At 35.2% G+C, this 19,262-nt stretch overlaps 1 protein-coding gene across 50 annotated transcripts in view; it reads right to left on the bottom strand.

The window, feature by feature from the left end:
* The window catches only part of ANK2 (ankyrin 2), a 684,795-nt gene that overhangs the window by 130,690 nt on the left and 534,843 nt on the right, over positions 1-19,262 (bottom strand). For 35 of the 50 annotated variants that reach the window (XM_063809764.1, XM_054683323.2, XM_063809773.1 and 32 more), the window contains 5 exons: positions 14,953-15,138; positions 14,503-14,526; positions 11,537-11,635; positions 9,911-10,009; positions 2,314-2,412 (listed from right to left, as the gene is read on the bottom strand). In XM_063809764.1, coding sequence (XP_063665834.1) covers positions 2,314-2,412; positions 9,911-10,009; positions 11,537-11,635; positions 14,503-14,526; positions 14,953-15,138 — 507 coding nt within the window. The remainder of the gene's footprint in view (positions 1-2,313; positions 2,413-9,910; positions 10,010-11,536; positions 11,636-14,502; positions 14,527-14,952; positions 15,139-19,262) is intronic. The other 15 variants (XM_054683338.1, XM_063809765.1, XM_063809772.1 and 12 more) reach the window with 1 other exon arrangement.

Below are 19,262 nucleotides of genomic sequence, written 5' to 3'. Positions count from 1 at the left end.
ACAAGATCTGATGGTTTTATAAGGGGAAAGCCCTTTCACTGGGTTTTCATTTTCTTCTCTTGTCTGCCACCATGTGAGACGTGCCTTTCACCTTCTGCCATGATTGTGAAGCCTCCTCAGCCTCGTGACTGTGAGTTCCTCCTCAGGTGGAACTGTGAATCCATTAAACTTCTTTGTAAATTGCCCAGTCTCATCTCAAGTATGTCTTTATCAGTAGCGTGAAACGGACTAATACAGAAGGGGAGGGAGAATAGTCTAGCATTAGGTACCTATTCCACTCCCAGGAGAGCGGTATCCCCTCACTCTAACCTGATTAATTCATCTTCTCTGTGTTTATTACCCTATACATATCTCTATTTTTTATAATTATCTTTTTTTTTCTATCATGCCGACTAATTTCTGAGCTTCTTGCAGCTATAGATTGTGTATTATGGCCGGGTGCGGTGGCTCATGCTTGTAATCCCAGCACTTTGGGAGGCCGAGATGGGCAGATCACAAGGTCAGGAGATCAAGACCATCCTGGCTAACACGGTGAAACCCCGTCTCTCCTAAAAATACAAAAAATTAGCTACTCGGGAGGCTGAGGCAGGAGAATGGCGTGAACCCAGGAGGCAGAGCTTGCAGTGAGCCGAGATCGTGCCACTGCACTCCAGCCTGGGTGACAGAGCGAGACTCCATCTCAAAAAAAAAAAAAAAAAAAAAAAGATTTTGTATTATTCATCTTGATGGTGCCTTAGTGACTAGAACACTTGCCTGGCAAATTGTATCTATTCAATATTATATAATAGTTGGATGCATGAATACATGAACATAATTGTACACTCAGAGACACTTTATGCAGGATCCTCACATTTGAATGATACTTGATTTTACAGGAAGGACATTAAAAAAATTCCATCTAGGTAACCTGCCATCTTCATTAGTGACATGACAATTACAAGCAAACTCTGCAGATAAGATTATTTTACGGTTTGTAAAGCATATCTGCCTATTTTCAACTTCATATTGGTTTTTGTATTGGTTGTAACATGATTGGTCTGAAATTTTGTTATTTCCATTTAAATTTCAACGTTTCTTTATCAAAACTTTCCATAATTATCTCTGCATTACCCAGCCCAAATTGTTGCATTTTAAAGACAGATCTATACAACATTCACAGTATAGGTATGAGAATAAAAATAACACGGATAATTATTTCTCTTCTTCATATATTACTGATTTGAAGCCACTCTTTTATGGCATGTGGGCACACCTTTACAAATTGAGTTCATTCTACACATATCTTAAACATATGGGCTAGTTTTGTTTCAAATGATTTCAATTATATATAAATTGAAAAATATTTGTTTGTGTCAATTGCCTTAGTTTCCTCAGCTTACCCTAGTAATAGCATTAGTTGATACCAACTCTGTCGGGGGGGCGGTGGTATGAGGTGGAATGGAATAGGGAGAAAATACAACAACTGCCCTTTGTCTAACTTTGTGTTGTATTTAAGGATCCAAGGTTGCTGCATATCACATTAATCAGCTCTGTATGAGTATCTCCAATTCGTGTCTCAAAATATTTTCTCATAACCCAATGTAGGGTTGGATAATAGAGAACTATACAATAATAAAAGCATTTAAAATACATTTGATAATGAAAAATCTTCAGCAAACCAACTCACAGTGTGGTGCTCATGTATATGGAAAAGTGCTTCTCCCATATTTGAGCATATTGATAAAACGAGAGGGAAAAGGGCTAGATGTAGTATGTCATAAAGAAAATATGCTTGCTTAATAGTTCTTTGTAGGTGGCCTATTGCAACTTGTACTTTCCAAATCACCTCTACTAATCTTCAACATAATCAACCAATGCCACTGTTGAGTAATTACTTTTTATTAGTATTGCCTAAGAGATAAAGATTGGATGAGCAAAAAGATTCATTTTGTGTTGCTAATTGTTCTGCTTTAAAAGATAATTTTATGTATGTTTCATAGTCATCTGAGAGAATCATAAAAATCTAGACTCAGCATCTAAGAGATATTCTCATTTATATTTAAAATACAGATGTATTCAGATTTCCATCTGCAGTAAGAATAACAGGTAAAAATATAGACAAAAACTTGAAGGCACACATTTAATACATCTTAATTCATATATCTGTTTATTTTAATAATTTTAAGTGGTTTGATACATATTCCTATTCCTAGCACACAATTATTAAAGAACTAGAAAATGCTTGCCTGATGCTTCAATTTAAAAAAGAATAGAGATAATACATCAAGTGACTTAAAGATTTCTTAGGACCCCATCTTACTCATAATGACTCACCTTAGTCCTTGCCAGCAAGGGGGCACCCCGTTCCAACAGAAGTTCCACCACTTGGTCATGCCCACTTCGTGCAGCACAGTGAAGTGGTGTCAACCCATCCTGCCAAAAGAATTAAAGAATTAGGCCCAAGTTCACTTTAAAATATCCATATTTCATCTATTGCAACCATAAAGAGGGAGTTCCTAAACTCAATCCTGATTACTCAATAAATCAGTAATAGAACTGCAATTTGTTAAATAACCAGAAAGATGAGTGAAAGAGAAAACAAGTCAGAAGTACATCTTGACAGAGAACAAGAAAGAGAAAGGGAAAGACAAACAAAACAGAGACAGGGAGAAAGCAAGAGAGATCCCCTGTGTGGACAGAGGGTCAATGGAATGAAATTGGCTTCTGGTCATGTGTCTGCGTATTCAAGAAGATGGGAAAGCACAGTATGTGGCATTTGTTGAAATTTAAAGCTCTACTCCCTGGAACCGAGAACAGGGATTATATTAGGTTATACTGTTTTCATTTTGTTTGTTCTAATATACTTTTACCTAAAAATTTTTCTTAGCGTAATTTTTTCACATATGTTCTCTTTTGAATTGTCATCACTTTCATAAATTCTAAAATGCTTCCTAATGCTTGCAAAAGTGAAGCATCATTTTTTAGACTATTTTAAAGATATTCACACATATATTTCAACATTTTAGAAATCACATAATTGCTTCCCAAAGATGAACTTTATTATTAATAAATAGAACCCTAACTCCATCAAATAAAATATGGCAGAACTGTATGCTATATTACTTATACAACTTTCTGATCTTTACACTTCTGGGATAGCCTCTGATTCCAGAGCAATCCCCAAGTGCCCTCTGTCTTTTATATTTTATTTCTCTTTAGGGTGGCATGGGCAAAAAGCAGAGTGGGTGGGAAATGTGAGGCAAAATGTAATTAACAGTGAGCAAGAAGTGAGAGAGAAAATGAAATACTGAGTGCTTAAATTTACTGGTGATTTGAGGCGGAAGGAAAAAGAAAAAAAGATTGTCCCAAGGACAGAGGTGGAGAAGGTGGATAAATCACAGAGAATGGATGGTGAGCAATTAAGAAGATTTCAGCAGTTTCTGATTTATCCAGAACTCAAATGGCCTCTCGTTTGTGTCTCTACTTCCAGGACCATCTCTCCAGGTTATGCTTTACTCCAAATAAAAATAATTCCTCTGAATCGCAACACTCTTTCTGACTCAACACGGAGATTTCTATGCTAGATGTCTTCTGTTTGCCCCTCCAGACCCATGCTCTACCCTTCTCCTCCCTGCTCTGTGTCCCAACAGACTGGCCACTGTAGGGGGCATCAGTGAGCTGCCTTGTCCTCTGGCTTCCAGCTGGGTTTGGCCAATGCAGCAAGACATGAAAGGGACTTCGAGAGACCTCCCAAATCCGGCTGTGTGTCTTTACGAAAGTTTACCTTCCTGCCAAAGCAGCCTTTCCACACAATTCTCTCCTTTGAAGTTCTGGGGGTCTCCTGTACTTCTCACTTTTTAGGTTGAGCACTGGTATTGAGTCCCGCTGTTACTAGCCCCTGGGATTCTACACTGTCCCTTGTCCCTTGTCTCTTTCCTACAGACTACACAATATTATAAATAGACCCTTCAATAATCTCTAATCAAATGATCAAATTTGGGCCTCTGTTTTTGGCTAGGACCTTGACTGATAATGATTCTTTGCTTTGTGAAATCCATTTAGCTAGTATGAAGATATTGAATAACCAAAACAGATTTTGCAGTTTTGGGTACCTAAGAATTAGCATGAAAAGATTGCCTTCTCAGAAAAAAAGTATTTAGCTAGTGTAGTTGAAATGCTACATTATTTTAAAATTTGCCAGATAGGAGCCTTAAAGAGTTGTTCCAGCAAAGTGATGACAATGATTACACTTTTGTATCCTGATAAAAGCACCCTGTGGTGGAACTACAGAGCATTAGTTGCTACATAACTTACCTAACAATTAGATATAGCATGGTTTCTCAAACGTATTCTTGGTGAGGGCTTTGTGGAGACCTAGGGTTTGAGAAATCCCACATGGTGAACAGAGACATCATATGTAACAGTTCAGTGTGTGGACTTCGGAACCATGGAACCCTGCAGTGAATCTCAAATCGGTCACCATGGATGAATCTCTCTAAGGCTGAGCTTCATGATACATAGAGTGGAGATGATGTTTCTCACCCTACTTAACTTGCAAGCCTTGTTTGAAAGATGAAGGAGGGAATGGCACCTTACATGTTTTTTAGAAAAGGCAGCGTATTGCTTTCTGCAAATTGCATGAAATAGTCTTTGTGTAATCATGTTGAAACATCCAAAATACTCTCAGAGTAACAACAAGAGCTTTATGGAGAACATTTAATATACCCACAAGAACATCAAGGAACAATAAGGATTAAATTAGTTCTAAATCCTACATTTAATGATGCAAGGTGTCTGTGCTTATAAGATGTGTGAATGATGACATCAAATTCAAATTACCCAACAGGCTCAATTTGATTAGATTTTGAATATTTTCTGCAAAGCACATTATAAAGTTAATGCCCCAAAAAAAATCTTTTCAAGCTTTTGTATTCTAAAACCTTTTTACTTAAATTCTTAAGTTTGTAGTTGCAGGTTATGGGTTTTTCCCCCTTCCAGAGACCCCTTGTGTTTTCTCTGTTGTTGTTTTTTTTTTTCCTCTAGAATCAGTTCATCGCACGGATGTACTACACACCATGATGTGGATAATTTTGATAAAGGTAGATCAATCAACATTGGAGGGATGCCACTTATGTAGTTTCTTTATCTTTTCATATCTTCCCCCCTCTCTGCTTAGGTCATTCTTTCAACAATGTATTCTGAAGTTTGTGTGAATACATGGGTAGGCTCTGCTGATTACAAAGTTCTGTGTCCTAGGTCAAGTTACATAATTCTGCTGAAACTAATTTCTCCCTTTGGTAGTCTTATTTCTCAAATGAAGACCTCCATATATTCTCAACAAGAAAATAATACACACTTCATAAGTTGTTAGGAAGATAAAATAAGATGATATTTGTAGAGTACTTAGCAGGGTGCCTAGAACAACATATGCATATGACAATTGAAAACCATTATTGTTACTGCTTTAATTATTATACCTAATAACAAGTAAGAAGGGTGATTCCTTTTCCCTGTGTGTTTTTTGTTCATCATCCTTTAATATTTTTGTACACTTTTTATTGTTTGCTTTGAAATATGTTTTTTAATATTTTAAACATAATCCTAATATGCGGTATCACCACATTTAAATAATAAATAAGCTTAAAAACAAAAAAAAAGAATAATGCCCTTAATAAAGCCTAAATTTATAATTTCATTTTAACTAGCTATAAAATTTATGTTTTCACATTGAAATGAGGTCTTTCGGATACCAGTAAAAGGCTCTGGTGCAAATGTCTTAGAGTTTCACATTAGATAGTAGTCAATGATGAGAATGCCAACAAGATGGAAAATGTCTCAATCATTGCCAAAATGGTGACGAGAGCCAAGAAATAACTGTGGGTAATATGTGTTTCTTAATTATCTGAAAGCCTCTCTAGATCTTGCTATTCTCTAGATAATAAAAACCTTATGAATGAGAAAAAATAATGAGAAGATCAAGGTAAGATCCTTGACAGAATATACTAAATTCAGAATATTTGTGGTTAATTTAAATGCTGGGGGAAATTGAGATGTCAACAACAACAACAACAAAATGAAAACATAATACTTTAAAAACATTCCGGCCGGGTGTGGTGGCTCATGCCTGTAATCCCAGCACTTTGGGAGGCCAAGGCGGGCAGATCACCTGAGGTCAGGAGTTTGAGACCAGCCTGACCAACATGGAGAAACCCTGTCTGTATTAAAAATACAAAATTAACCAGGCACATGCCTGTAATTCCAGCTACTTGGGAGGCTGAGGTAGGAGAATTGCTTGAACCAGTGAGGTGGGGGTTGCGGTGAGCCGAGATCGCACTATTGCACTCCAGCCTGGGTGACGAGAGTGAAAACTCCGTCTCAAAAAAAAAAAAAAAAAAAAAAAAAAAAATTCATATGTAGAAGCTTTATTATATTCTCTAAAAATATAGTCAAAACCAAATTAAACATTGATATAGTTTATCAATGTTTTGATTTAGGCGTCACCACCTAAATCTCATCTTGAATTCTATTTCCCATAATCCCTATGTGTCATGGGAGGGACCCAATGGGAGGTATTGAATAACGGGGTGGTTACCCTCATGCTATTTTTGTGACAGTGAGTTAGTTCTCATGAGATCTGATGGTTTTATAAGGGGCTGCCCCCTTCACTGGGCACTTATTTCTCTCTCCTGCCACCATTTGAAGAAGGATGTGTTTGTTTCTGCTTCTGCCATGATTGTAAGTTTCCTGAGGCCTCCCCAGCCCTGCAGAACTGTGAGTCAATTAAACTTCTTTCCTTTATAAATTACCCAATCTCGGGGAGTGCTTCATAGCAGCATGAGAACTAACTAATATAAACATTTTTCTATATTTGAATACATTTCAAAAGCAAAAGAAGAAGCAAAACATATTCATTTATTTTAGTAATCAAATATTATAGTTCCAGAATTGGCCTCCCAATTCCAGCACACAGTCCTTGATTTCAGTATTTACCTCCTACTTGATTTTGTCTTTAGTAAGAGGGATATAGGTCTGTTAGCTGTAGCCAGAATGAAAAGAACCCAGCAATGCTTTTAAAATCCTTCTACTTACAGATGAAGAAGTATTTCAACTTATGGGGGGAAAGTTTAGTGCTAAAAAAGATCAATGCAACCTATTCACATAGCAAAAACTTGGAACCAAGCCAAATGCCCATCAATGATAGACTGGATAAAGAAAATGTGGCACATATACACCATGGAATACTATGCAGCCATAAAAAAGGATGAATTCATGTCCTTTGCAGGGACATGGATGAAGCTGGAAACCATCATTCTCAGCAAACTAACACAAGAACAGAAAATCAAACCCCACATGGTCTCGATCATAGGTGGGAGTTGAACAATGAGAACACATGGACACAGGGAGGGGAACATCGCTTGTAGATGACAGGTTGATGGGTGCAGCAAACCACCATGGCATGTGAATACCTGTGTAACAAACCTGTATGTTCTGCATATGCACCCCAGAACTTAAAGTATAATAAAAATAAAAAAAGTTCAGTGCAACCATTCAATATTGTAGCTAATCCTGGGGTGTGCTGGAACCAGCTCATATGAAATAAGGAGAGCCACTTTTTGCACACCTCTTCCCAATTCTACTTTTAGTGATACCAAGTTGCTAGCTCTAAACTGACCACTGTAGAAGTATTTATACCATGGAAACCAGCAAAGGCAATGCTACAAATCAAGGGTTTTGTTTGTTTTTTATTTTTGTTGTTTTTTAAGAACCTATTATTAAACTTTTACAAGAAGACTGTTAACTTAATTCCTTGAACTACTGACTTGCATCTCTATGAGTCTAGAAACCTACTCTGTCTTGTTAACTGTCGTATCTTCAGGGTTCACAGCACCAAGTAGGAACTCAATAGTTATTTGTTTAAGGAATAAATGAATGGAATGTTTATACAATATATACAGTTAGAAAACCTATTTTATTCTTTTTAAATCCTTGAATGAAATTTAATTTATTTGCTGTATCTAAAGGCTGCACTATGACAGAACTAGTATAAGAATCCATTTCTCTTCATTTCTTAGTACTCTTTTTATGAAGATACACTGTCTATTTGGAGTTAGACTTTTTAATTGTATACCCAAATATATGTAAGCCACACAAATTAGAGTACTTTTATTAAGTAAATACTGTTGATTAATAAGAACAAAATCAACTATCTCAATAATGAGTTAATACTCCAAAAAGCATTAATAAAAGCAATGTGCATCCTTAAGACATTGGCCAAGATAAAAATTTTTTTGCATTTCCAAAATGCTTTCTTTCCAGTGGTAATCTCATAAAGGCAGTATATAGGAAGAAATTATGTTAGTAAAGTATGTTTGTAATGTAATACATTGGTAATGTTAGCAATGATGTTAGTAATGTAGTAATGTGCAAAAGCTCATTCTTTAAATAGAAAGAACAAGTAAGCAAACCATGCAACATAACGCATACTGTTCCAAATTCTGCATACTCACAGTATGGTAAGGAAAAAGGCATGCCTACTAAGCAAAAAGTAGAAACCATATAAAACTCTGATGCAAAGACACTGGACACCACAGCAAAGATTTGACAGAACGCAAACCTCTCCAGAACTCCCACGTGTTGTGATGTAGCCACTCTGGACCAAAAGTTTTAGAGAAGTGAGATTAAGAAAGCAGGGTTTCCTGAGGTCATTAAAAACCATAATTTATAGTCTGGGACTGGTATAGATTCTGGAAGCTTACAGATGATAAAGTTTATTAAACAAAAGTGTTTGCTAGCCCCCAGATTTGCAAGGAAACTAGATTTGATCTTTACTGCTGGGACTATGAAAACATGAAGTCTCAGAATTAAACAAAGTGAAGTAAAATACCATAAGAGACATATTCTATTTATCATCTTTCATAGGCTTTTTACACCACGTATTAACATAGACTTTTTATACCACATATTAACATTTTTGTATTATAGGTACATTTGAAGTTTTGCTGAAGTCTATGATTAACCAAATCTACTCCAGATAATTAATACTGAAATAATCCTTACATGTTTCAGCAAATAACTACATATTGTATAATGCCAGTAATATTATCAAATATTATGAAGAGCTAGGTAATTTACTCTGCTTTTTCAAAAATGGTAAATAATATACCTAAGAGTTAATTCTCACACAACTTTATGAAGTAGGTGTGTTATTATTAGCCTAAGTTCAGAGAAGGTAAGTAAACTGCCAATATAATACAACTTATTAATAGTAAAAATAGGATTTGAAATCAGGCAGTTTGCCTTCATTCTGCACTTTCAACAACTGAACTCTACTGTCTATTGTGTTATCTATTTGGGGTGTACTGCAAACTTGAAATGACATTTTACTTAAGTTTGAAACAAATGAAAGCTATCACTTCTACCAAAATGACATAAAGGTATAGTATACTAACTGTATGCTTTTCTCCATAATAGCAAATCCCCTGCTCAGGTCAGTATAGCATAGCTGCTTAAGAAAAATGAATTAGGAATTGAATACTTAGAAGCAAAAGATTGTAAACATGTACTAAAATATTTTGTGTAAAAGCCACATTCTCAATCTTAATGTATGGTAATTAGTTTGGGTTCTTGATACTTATAACTACCCAAAAGCCTAATCTTTGATCTTTGGTCCCGGAAAATCACTAAGCCAAAACTTGAAAAACTATCTCATTGAGGGACCAACATTTTGCTTCTCTGGGCACTTACGAGCAAATATTAATTTCACTGTATGGTATGAACCCTTTAAATGTTGTATGAGATTTAAATCAATTCCAATAAAGCAATTTCCTTGAAAACACATTGCTTATGTTAATGACCTGGTGTCTTGAGGTGCCTTCTATGAGGCTTGAAAGAAATAGTAATGGTAGAAAATTGAAAGAACAGAGACACTCACCCTAGTTTTGGCATCGATCTGACCGCCTCGATCCAGTAAGAGCTTCACCATGTTTGTATTTCCTCTTTTGGAAGCCACATGCAGAGGAGTGATTCCATTCTACACCACAGAAAGACCAAACAAGAGCTGTTGGGTATGATAGGGCATGATGGCGATGCCTTTGTGTTAAAGGCCACAAAGGAAGTTGTGACCTACGTGGTAATTTGATCCACAGTTTCTACCCTTTCTACGTCTTTGATTTTTAAGGAACAAAAATCACACAAACCACAAAACAATATAGTTAGAGAATGAAAAATGGAATGAAACTGCATAACTAAGTTAGTCAATAACTACAAAATATGTACTGAATGTACAAGTTACAGTCAAGAGACAAAGGGACCACTTTAGTGTAATAGAAACAAAAATTTTAAATCTACCTAAGATAGGGCCCTAGTGTAAAGTCTTTCTTTCCATAACATCCATGCACTTAAAGAGTCTGGCATCTTAAGTTTTATGATTCTTAAAAACAGAATACAAATATTTGGGTATTAATATCCAATATAAAAATGATTCTAAAAAACATCTCCTTCAAGTTGGGCGTGGTGGCTCATGTCTGTAACTCCAGCACTTTGGGAAGTTGAGGTGGGAGGATTGCTTCAAGCCAGGAATTTAAGACCAGCCTGGGCAATATAGTAAGACTTCATCGCTACAAAAAATTTTAAAAAATTAGCCAGGCATGGTAGTGTGTGCCTGTAGTCCTAGCTACTCAGGAGGCTGAGCCAGGAGGATTGCTTGAGCCCATGAGTTCAGGGCTTCGGTGAGCCATGATCATGCCCCTGCACTCCACCCTGGGCAACAGAGCCAGACCCTGTCTCTAAACAGCAACAACAACAAACAAACGTCTCCTTCAGAATAATTCAGTAAGAAAAACAGCTTGAAAATAACACAACATAGTTTCAGTGCAGATGACTTCTTAGTACAAAAACATTATACATACAAATTATATTTATTTGTTTTATTGGCTATCACATATCATCATTATGGCAAGGATATGTACCTGATTTTTTGTCTGTTGTAATTTTTGTATATTCATATTCTGCATTAACTGTATATTAAGTATACTGATATATACCATTATCATGTAAGTGAATTCTTTCTAATAACAGCATACCATGAAACATGTAACAATGTGACACCTTTTATGTATTTTAGTAAGACTTCATGTGAACAAATTCTCAATTCATTAAAAACAATTCCCTATCAAATTGTGTGCCCTACAGTCATCATAAGACATGCTACTTATATATTTTATAGTTAAAATTTTAACAGTTTAATAATTTTTTGACATGACTTATCAGGATTCATGGCATGATCGTTAAATATAACTGTTCATACTGGTCAGAATTAATGTCATCCTTCACTATTGGAAATAATTTTTGCATGAGTTTACAACATTCTTATTTTCTGCTTAAGCCAAGATGACTTCTTGTGATTTAAAGAAAGAAAATGAAAAATCTAGTATCTCCAGCACAGACCCAGGTAAGGAAAAAGAAGTAAAATCTTTAAGAAAGCCATTGGTGTTCCTTTTTACTTTCTTAAAATATTCATTTACTGCTATCTAGAATGAGAAACTATTTCAATCCATACCCTGGCTGTGAAGTCCACAGCAGCTCCCCGGTTTAGAAGAAGAGTTGCCACGTTGACATTTCCGTAATGTGCAGCTATGTGCAAAGGGGTAAAACCACTCTACGAAAGCAAAGATATGACAGTCAGTATAGCGCTTCACTTTTCTATGTTGCAGCCATTGTATTAGTGAAGAAGGTCACATGGTAACAGTCTACCTAATATATAAGCAATAATAAATGCTTTAGTAAGATCTTAAATCTTAATGTTATAAGGTGGTACATAACTAAACATATAAAAAGTAAATAAATATTCTACATTTATTGGCATAATATTCATGGCATATTTTTAATTATCTTAAATATTTATCTATTTATCAGATTTGTTGTTTATACAAAACAATGTTTCTTAAGTTGGTTTTGCATATTGAAGAAAACCAGAATATGTTTAAACAACATAAGGTTTCAGCCATAGGATTAACATATCAATGAATTTTTTAATGTCTTTTCAGAGAAGATTCAAAGAAACCAGTGTTTTTGTTTTATTTTTGTTTTAAAAAAGCAGTATTTGTTGACATTATACTTTTGGAAGCATGAAAATATGTTCAAAAATTCTTACAAAGATATAGAATTTGTCCCACATCATTTACACTGTCATGATATTCCTATATCCTTTTACAACTGTGTAGCACGATTATGTTGTTGTCATGATGAAATAATTAAAAAACAAAAATTAAACAATATACGTGGCATCAATAGGAATGAATATAAAAGGAAGAAAAAAGTTCAGCTCACTCCAATTTTGAATGTTAAACAAATTTTATCAATACAATAAAGTGTAATTTAACCAACCAGGTTAAATCAACTACATGGGCATTACAGAACTGTTTACTCTCAAAATGTTTAAAAAATAAGTCTGAAATTATCAAATGAAAAAAATATATTTCCTTTTCTTTCTTTTTCTGATGAAAATCTAGTTGAAAATTGTTGCCATCTTTGCAATAGAAGCATGTTAACTCTTTTCTTATTAAAGTACACAAAGATCTAATAATTTTTCTTACTCTCCAGAATTTCCACTACTTAACAAAAGATTATGGGAAAAATAGAAACTGTTATTTGGCTATCACATCCTGCAGTTTTTGGGTTACTTGGTATTGCTCTCTTTTACTTGAAATGAACTACGATGTTTACTGTATTGTTTTTAAGAAATATTTTCAAAATTACAACCTTTTTTTCTATTGAGTTGATCTATAGGCTTTGGTGACTTTGTTTTAAAAACACCCTAAATAAGCATTCAGATACCTTAGGTAATGAAAATTTGTGCTCTTACTGTAGCAACATTAGATACAAATAATTTCTTACTTAGAGAGAAGCAAGACACAAAATAAGAACAGTAACTATTAATCCAAATCCCCTATCTATGATGAAGATATTTTTATTTTGCATTTACATAATGCCAATATTCATGTCAAAATGGAGGGGAAAATCAGCCCTCAACCTGGCTGTTATTTTATAAAATGTCAAATTTTCATATTTTAGGAAATAATTGACTAAATTTATTTCATGTTTATCTTGATATTTCCTGTCACACAGACATACCCTGAGTGTGTGTCTATTACTGATGTTACAATTTAGTTTCAGAAAAACATATTGAGGGTGGGTGGATCATTTTCAAAGTATTTAAATATAGTAATATCATTTGCAAAAATAAACTTATTGTCTGATACAGCCTCACTGATCATTCATAATGATAACCAAGCTGTCAATCTTGGATCAGCACAAAACTGGTATCAGCCCTTCAGAGGAACTCTTCCCTGATTAACATGGAAGTAGGAGGCAGAGTTCACATTTCTACAGGATTAGACGAAGGGGTTTCTCTTCTTTTTACTCTATTGTCTTCAAGCAAATATTTATAACTCAGTAAAAATCCACCCAAACTTCTGCTTTCACAATGTTTAGAGCCAATACTGCTTTCAAAAATGTATCTTAAATAATCACCAAAAAGCATCTAAGAAATTAAAGGTATTGAAATTAGTTATTAAGATATCAATTTGTATGGTTCCAGTTGTGAACAAGTTCACCAAGCAGTTGGGCTTTCCGTTGTCTCTGACCTAGGTTCCATGCAACGATAGGGAACAAAAGAAATAACACAAATAATTCAAGTATACCCTGTGAGAATGCTCAAAAGTCCACAACCTAGTCATCAAGCGAGATGATAGTCTAAAGAATCCCCTCAGCAAAACAATAATGGACCTACATAAAAAGTCACTTGTTTTTGAGTATAGGTTAGTTTGTATAATATACATCAACAGTGTTTGTGTTAGTGTCTCTCTCTGTAGCAACGGCCAAGGAGAGACTACTAAATACATACATATACAAACACACCATACTGAGAGGCTTCTGAACTTAATGTTCTTATTGATTGATGTGACTTATTTTGGAATGCGGAAAATATACGATTCCATGACAAGTATTTTAAGACTTACAAGAAAAAGCAATTGGTCTGCTCTTGATATGCTCAATAACATCATTTATTATATAAATGTGGTAAAGAAAAAGAGCATACAGAAAAAAAAAGGGCAACAGCAATTAGATAAAAAGACAAAACTCAGTGGCAGAGAAACCTCCCAAATTTTCACTTCCTTAAAACTCTAACCTAAGAATTCTCATTAAGGACATAAAATCGTATCTCTTCTTGACAATAAGTTAATAGTAAAGCTCACTCATTAAAATATATGTTAAGAAAGAGTTTCATTTCATTCTCTAATAACCTATTTAAATAGTTTTACTGATAAAAATAACGCTTCAAATATATGTTACACTAAATATCTTTGAATTATCAGTTTGCCTTCATTATGGGAAAGGTTTTCAAATTAATTTCCCATTAATCAAACTTCTAATCATTAGTATGAATTAGTGAGCATTTATTCCAATTGGGAAAAAACTAAAAATAAAGACAAGGTAAATTTTGGTATAACCACAATACTGTACCTCAGTTGTCCTATTCACCATCATCTGAAGCAGTGTTGTTTGGAAGAAAGAGGGAAGATATTACACAATGCAAAATTACGGAAACAGTCAATCTGCTCGCTGCAATTGGGTATACTGTTCCAACATGGCAAAATGCATTCTACTGAAAGAAGACATCCCCAAGCACCACACAATACAATTTTATCTTTTAAATTCTATTATTTTTGACTATAAACAGAATAAGAAAGCAGATTTCTAAAAAGCTCAACCTCATCTTTTAAAGAAAATTATCTTGCATTTAATTTTTTTAGATGGTCCCCTTCTTTCTGAAATACCTCTGAAAGTCATTTATCTCTTTTTATGACCAGAAATAATTTTGCATTATCACCATGGCCTACTTCTTTATCATCCCCCAGGAGGAGTCTGGCAGCCAAAGAGTTCCTTTCCACAAATGTGTTCAGCTTTAAGTACCTTGGATTGTACGTCAGCATTGTGGTCATTCTGAAGCAGAAGTGCAGCAGATTTGGTGTCGTCTTTCCTAGCGGCAATATGCAGAGCTGGCAGCCTCACTTTCCCTTTGGTGTCATTCTCCAAGAGGATGGCCACCGCCTGGTTGTGTCCTTGCTGGAGTGCCACAGCTAGAGGAGTAAAGCCATCCTGGTAAAATGGAAGGTAAAAATTGTCTGTTAACATCTTCAGATGCTAGAGATTTAGTTCTAAGCAATGATGCCTCTAATCTTTAATGATCAAGATTGACAACCAAAAGAATAAAATATTACTGGGAAGATTAGAAGCAGATTATAACCAGTTATCCATCATATTATGGAATAGTTTAATCAGATGGCTTTCCTAATTTCTATTCTATACATTTTGAAAAACATCCGCATTCCTTAACAAACATACTACATACAGGATGTGCTCAAATGTATGGTTGCAATCGAAAAATAAAAGTGAGAACCAATCCTAAATAATGCCTCTGTAGATAAAGCAGAAAAGTGGGAAGGGTAGAAAGAATGGAGACCAAGTCTGACTGGGAATCAAAGATATGGTGACTGAGACAGGGAAATAAAATATATGATTGACTATGCAGGTTATTAAATATCTCCGAATGGTTAGGGAAAACAGCCCCTGGGGATGGAGTTGTCTATTACCAGTTCAATTTTGGAAGTTTAGGGAACAATATGATCTAAAACTCTGGCAAATTAGGATAACTTATTAATTATGCTCTTAATAGTTGAATTTTATATTATTTTGACCATTGAGATATAAAATTACATGTGCTAGGTAATGTAGAAAAACCTGTTTTTCAATTCTAAACTTAAAAAGACAGCTTAAAAAACAGTAGCATGGGAAGTGAAAAGGTAGAGAAAACTTAGATAATCATGCTAGAAAACTTGGAAAGCTATCTTTTTCTTTCTAGAAACAAGAATTCAGTTCCTGGAAAGCTGACAAGTACATTAAAAAATAATATATTTTAGGCTCTACTTACGTGAAAGAAAAAAAAAATCCTTAATCCACAAAAGTTGGAAAACAAGTCTCAAAGTTAGAAGTTTCCATTTACATAGAGAAAAAAATATGGGCAATAGAACGGTAAATTGAAAGACTGGGGCTGGGCGCGGTGGCTCACACCTGTAATCCCAACACTTTGGGAGGCCGAGGCGGGCAGATCACGAGGTCAGGAGATCAAGACCATCCTGGCTAACAGTGAAACTCAGTCTCTACTAAAAACACAAAAATTAGCCGGGCGTGGTGGCGGGCGCCTGTAGTCCCAGCTACTCGGGGGGCTGAGGCAGGAGAATGGTGTGAACCCGGGAGGCAGAGCTTGCAGTGAGCCAAGATCGTGCCACTGCACTCCAGCCTGGGTGACAGCACAAGACTCTGTCTCAAAAAAAAGAAAGACTGCATTCTAGGCTAGGCACGGTGGCTCACATCTGTAATCCCAGCACTTTGGGAGGCTGAGGCAGGTAGATCACCTGAGGTTCAGGAGTTCGAGATGAGCCTGGCCAACATGGTGAAAACCCATCTCCTCTAAAAATAACAAAGAAAAAATTAGATGAATGTGGTGGCGTGCACCTGTAATCCCAGCTACTTGGGAGGCTGAGGCAGGAGAATCGCTTGAACCCAGGACTGCATTCTAGAGACGATGGTAATTTATCACAATTTAACTACTCCATTTTTTTCCGAAAATAATTTTTTTAAAGTCACTGCAGACTTTTGAGGAAAAAACAATTTTCCTCAAGTGTATTGTATCAAGTATGCAGTACCAGCAATAATAATTTTTTTTAATAATAACTGAATTTTAAACACAACACATTACTTAACAGAACGGAAGAGTAAAGCATGTAGTATCTTAAGATGAAAAATAGTAGCCTGAATTTAGAACTTTGTTTGGCACAAATTAAATGCTCTGTGAATGAGAAAAGCACAGACTCATTAGCACATACATATTTAAATGTATTACCTCCTGCAGCACTGTGATAGTTTATATTAAAAGAGTGTGAAATTAATCTTTTTCTTAGAGATGAGGCATTTGCTCACAGAACAGAATGTCATTAAAAAGTTTTCGGCCTTTAATTTTGGTAACATTTAGGAAGAAGGAAGAGAGTAGAGAAATACTGTATAAAAATGGTACTGGAGAGACTGAGAACTCCCTTCTGAGTATTTAACCTTGGATCTTCACCATGTAGATTTCATTCTAATCTGTACTGCATGGGGCAAGGCTAAACATTTGGAATGATTTGTTCAAGTGCCTCAATTAAAAGGAAATCCATATTAAAGTTTGGTAGCTTCATTTTTCATCATTTATTTACCAATGCTAACTGCCATAATTATGGGAAATTTAAAAACTTTAAATATTTCTTCTCAATCATGAATTTCATTGCCACATTGAATAATCTCACAATTATTTGACTTTAAAGTGATCATAATGTCTTGATTAGTCATTAATTTTTGCAAATTAGCTACCAAACAGCTCAGGGCAAGTCCCTTCTTTAGGCATATTGACACATGGGCACATAAGACTGTAGAAGGTATTTAGCAATATAACACAGGATATCAAATGGCAATCAACCACACAGCCCTGTAAAAACATTATTTTTTTTTTTACAGGATGATGCACGATAAAGGAATATGTAAAGATTTGTCCATGTGTGTTTTTTGATAACCATTAGTGCAGGCATTGAGTTTAATCAATTAAGCTTATATATTCAATCGGAAAAAAGTAATTTTAATTATTTAAATGATTGTCTAAAATGAAACAAATAATAGGTATATAATGTGTCTAAGCTAGAATTTAAAACCTCGCATGATTTATTTGCAAAAGACACATTTCCTTGTGGAATCAGAGAGGATTTTAACTTTCTGGGGATCAGAGTGTAACATGGCCTCTACTGCTGCAATGTACATAAAAGGGTATTTTTGGAACCAAGTGGGAAATGCTACAGTGGTCTTGACCAAAGGAGCCAGGAGCCATGAGACAGCTGGGAATGCCAGCGAGCTGAGTTCTCCTAAATCCTACACTAGAAACCTTAAGTCTATTTGGTAAATAGAAGCACTCTAGCATAAAGGTTTCATCTGGTAAATGATTCTGCTTTCAAGGAAATCAAAATCAAATAAAACAAATATAGATGTCCTTATTTTGATATATTTCTCAGAGGCCCTGATGCAAAGATGCAGTCTCATATTGTTACCTGAGCTCTGCCTGAAGATATTCCCATGGTACTCATGGACAGAACTAGTGTCTGAGGGAAAAAAAGGTCCCAAATCATAAAAATCATACTATATCCAAGTGACAAGAGTATAAAATCTGTGTGTATTGAATGGAGAACTCAAAAACATTTCATACTGGGTAGTTGTGTTTTCCAGTCATAGGTAGAAAACATGGTCTCATTAATAGTGATTTCTTGGATTTTTTATTTTTAACTAATGAGAATAAGCTGTCAGAAACTTGTTGCAATTGGCTCCATAAAAAGTTTTCTCCCAAAGGGACTGGAAAATGATTTATTACATTTTAATAACCTCTCCTTCTAATGCAGCATAGAAGGGAGTTCATGTCCTCAAGACTTAATTGTCCAGAAAGGAAGCTATATTAGACATTAAAAATTATCTTAAGATAGTTTCTGGGTAACAAGAATCCACCAGTCATCTTTCACTTCAGGCCAGGAGTTTTGAAATTTTATCAGTGGGGCCACAAAATATGAAATAAGAAAAGCCAAGCCCATATACTCTGGTTGAAACAGGTGAGAAGAGGCATGTCTCAGGGGAGCTCTCTTCCTCTCCTCTTCCATGTCGCCCACTCCCAACCTTCCAGTGGCCCCAAGCACAAGGGCTTCTGGAGCATCACTTGAAATCACTGCCCCAGACAGTCATTGAACTTGCTCCTTAATCTGCCTAAGCAAAAATGAGAGGGAAAATACAAAGAAAATGGAATAAGAAATGCTTAGGAAAGAAAACTGATGTTCTCAGGGTCCCTGCCCACTCCCACTTCTTATGTCTAGATGTCCTGGAACTCTTTAAAACTAGACTGATTTTGAACATTCTATTCAGTTGTTGCCATAATCAGTCACACAACCATGTGTCATAATTTGTGCTTCAATAAGGTACAGGGTTTTTTTTTTAATGACATTCCTCATGAAACTGTGCTAACACAGATACTTATGAATTATTTCTGATGGTAAAAAAAATTGTTCCTTTAAGGAATTATATTGGATCCTAACAAAGATAAAGTATTGGTGAAAAGAGATGAGTAGAATTTACTGTAATCGAATTTTAGAATGGTACAA

The sequence above is a fragment of the Pan troglodytes genome, chromosome 3, assembly GCF_028858775.2.
Source record: "Pan troglodytes isolate AG18354 chromosome 3, NHGRI_mPanTro3-v2.0_pri, whole genome shotgun sequence".
Classification (NCBI taxonomy): domain Eukaryota; kingdom Metazoa; phylum Chordata; class Mammalia; order Primates; family Hominidae; genus Pan; species Pan troglodytes.
The sequence above is the reverse complement of the archived record's forward strand: the minus strand, read 5'-3'. Positions and strand labels throughout refer to the sequence as shown.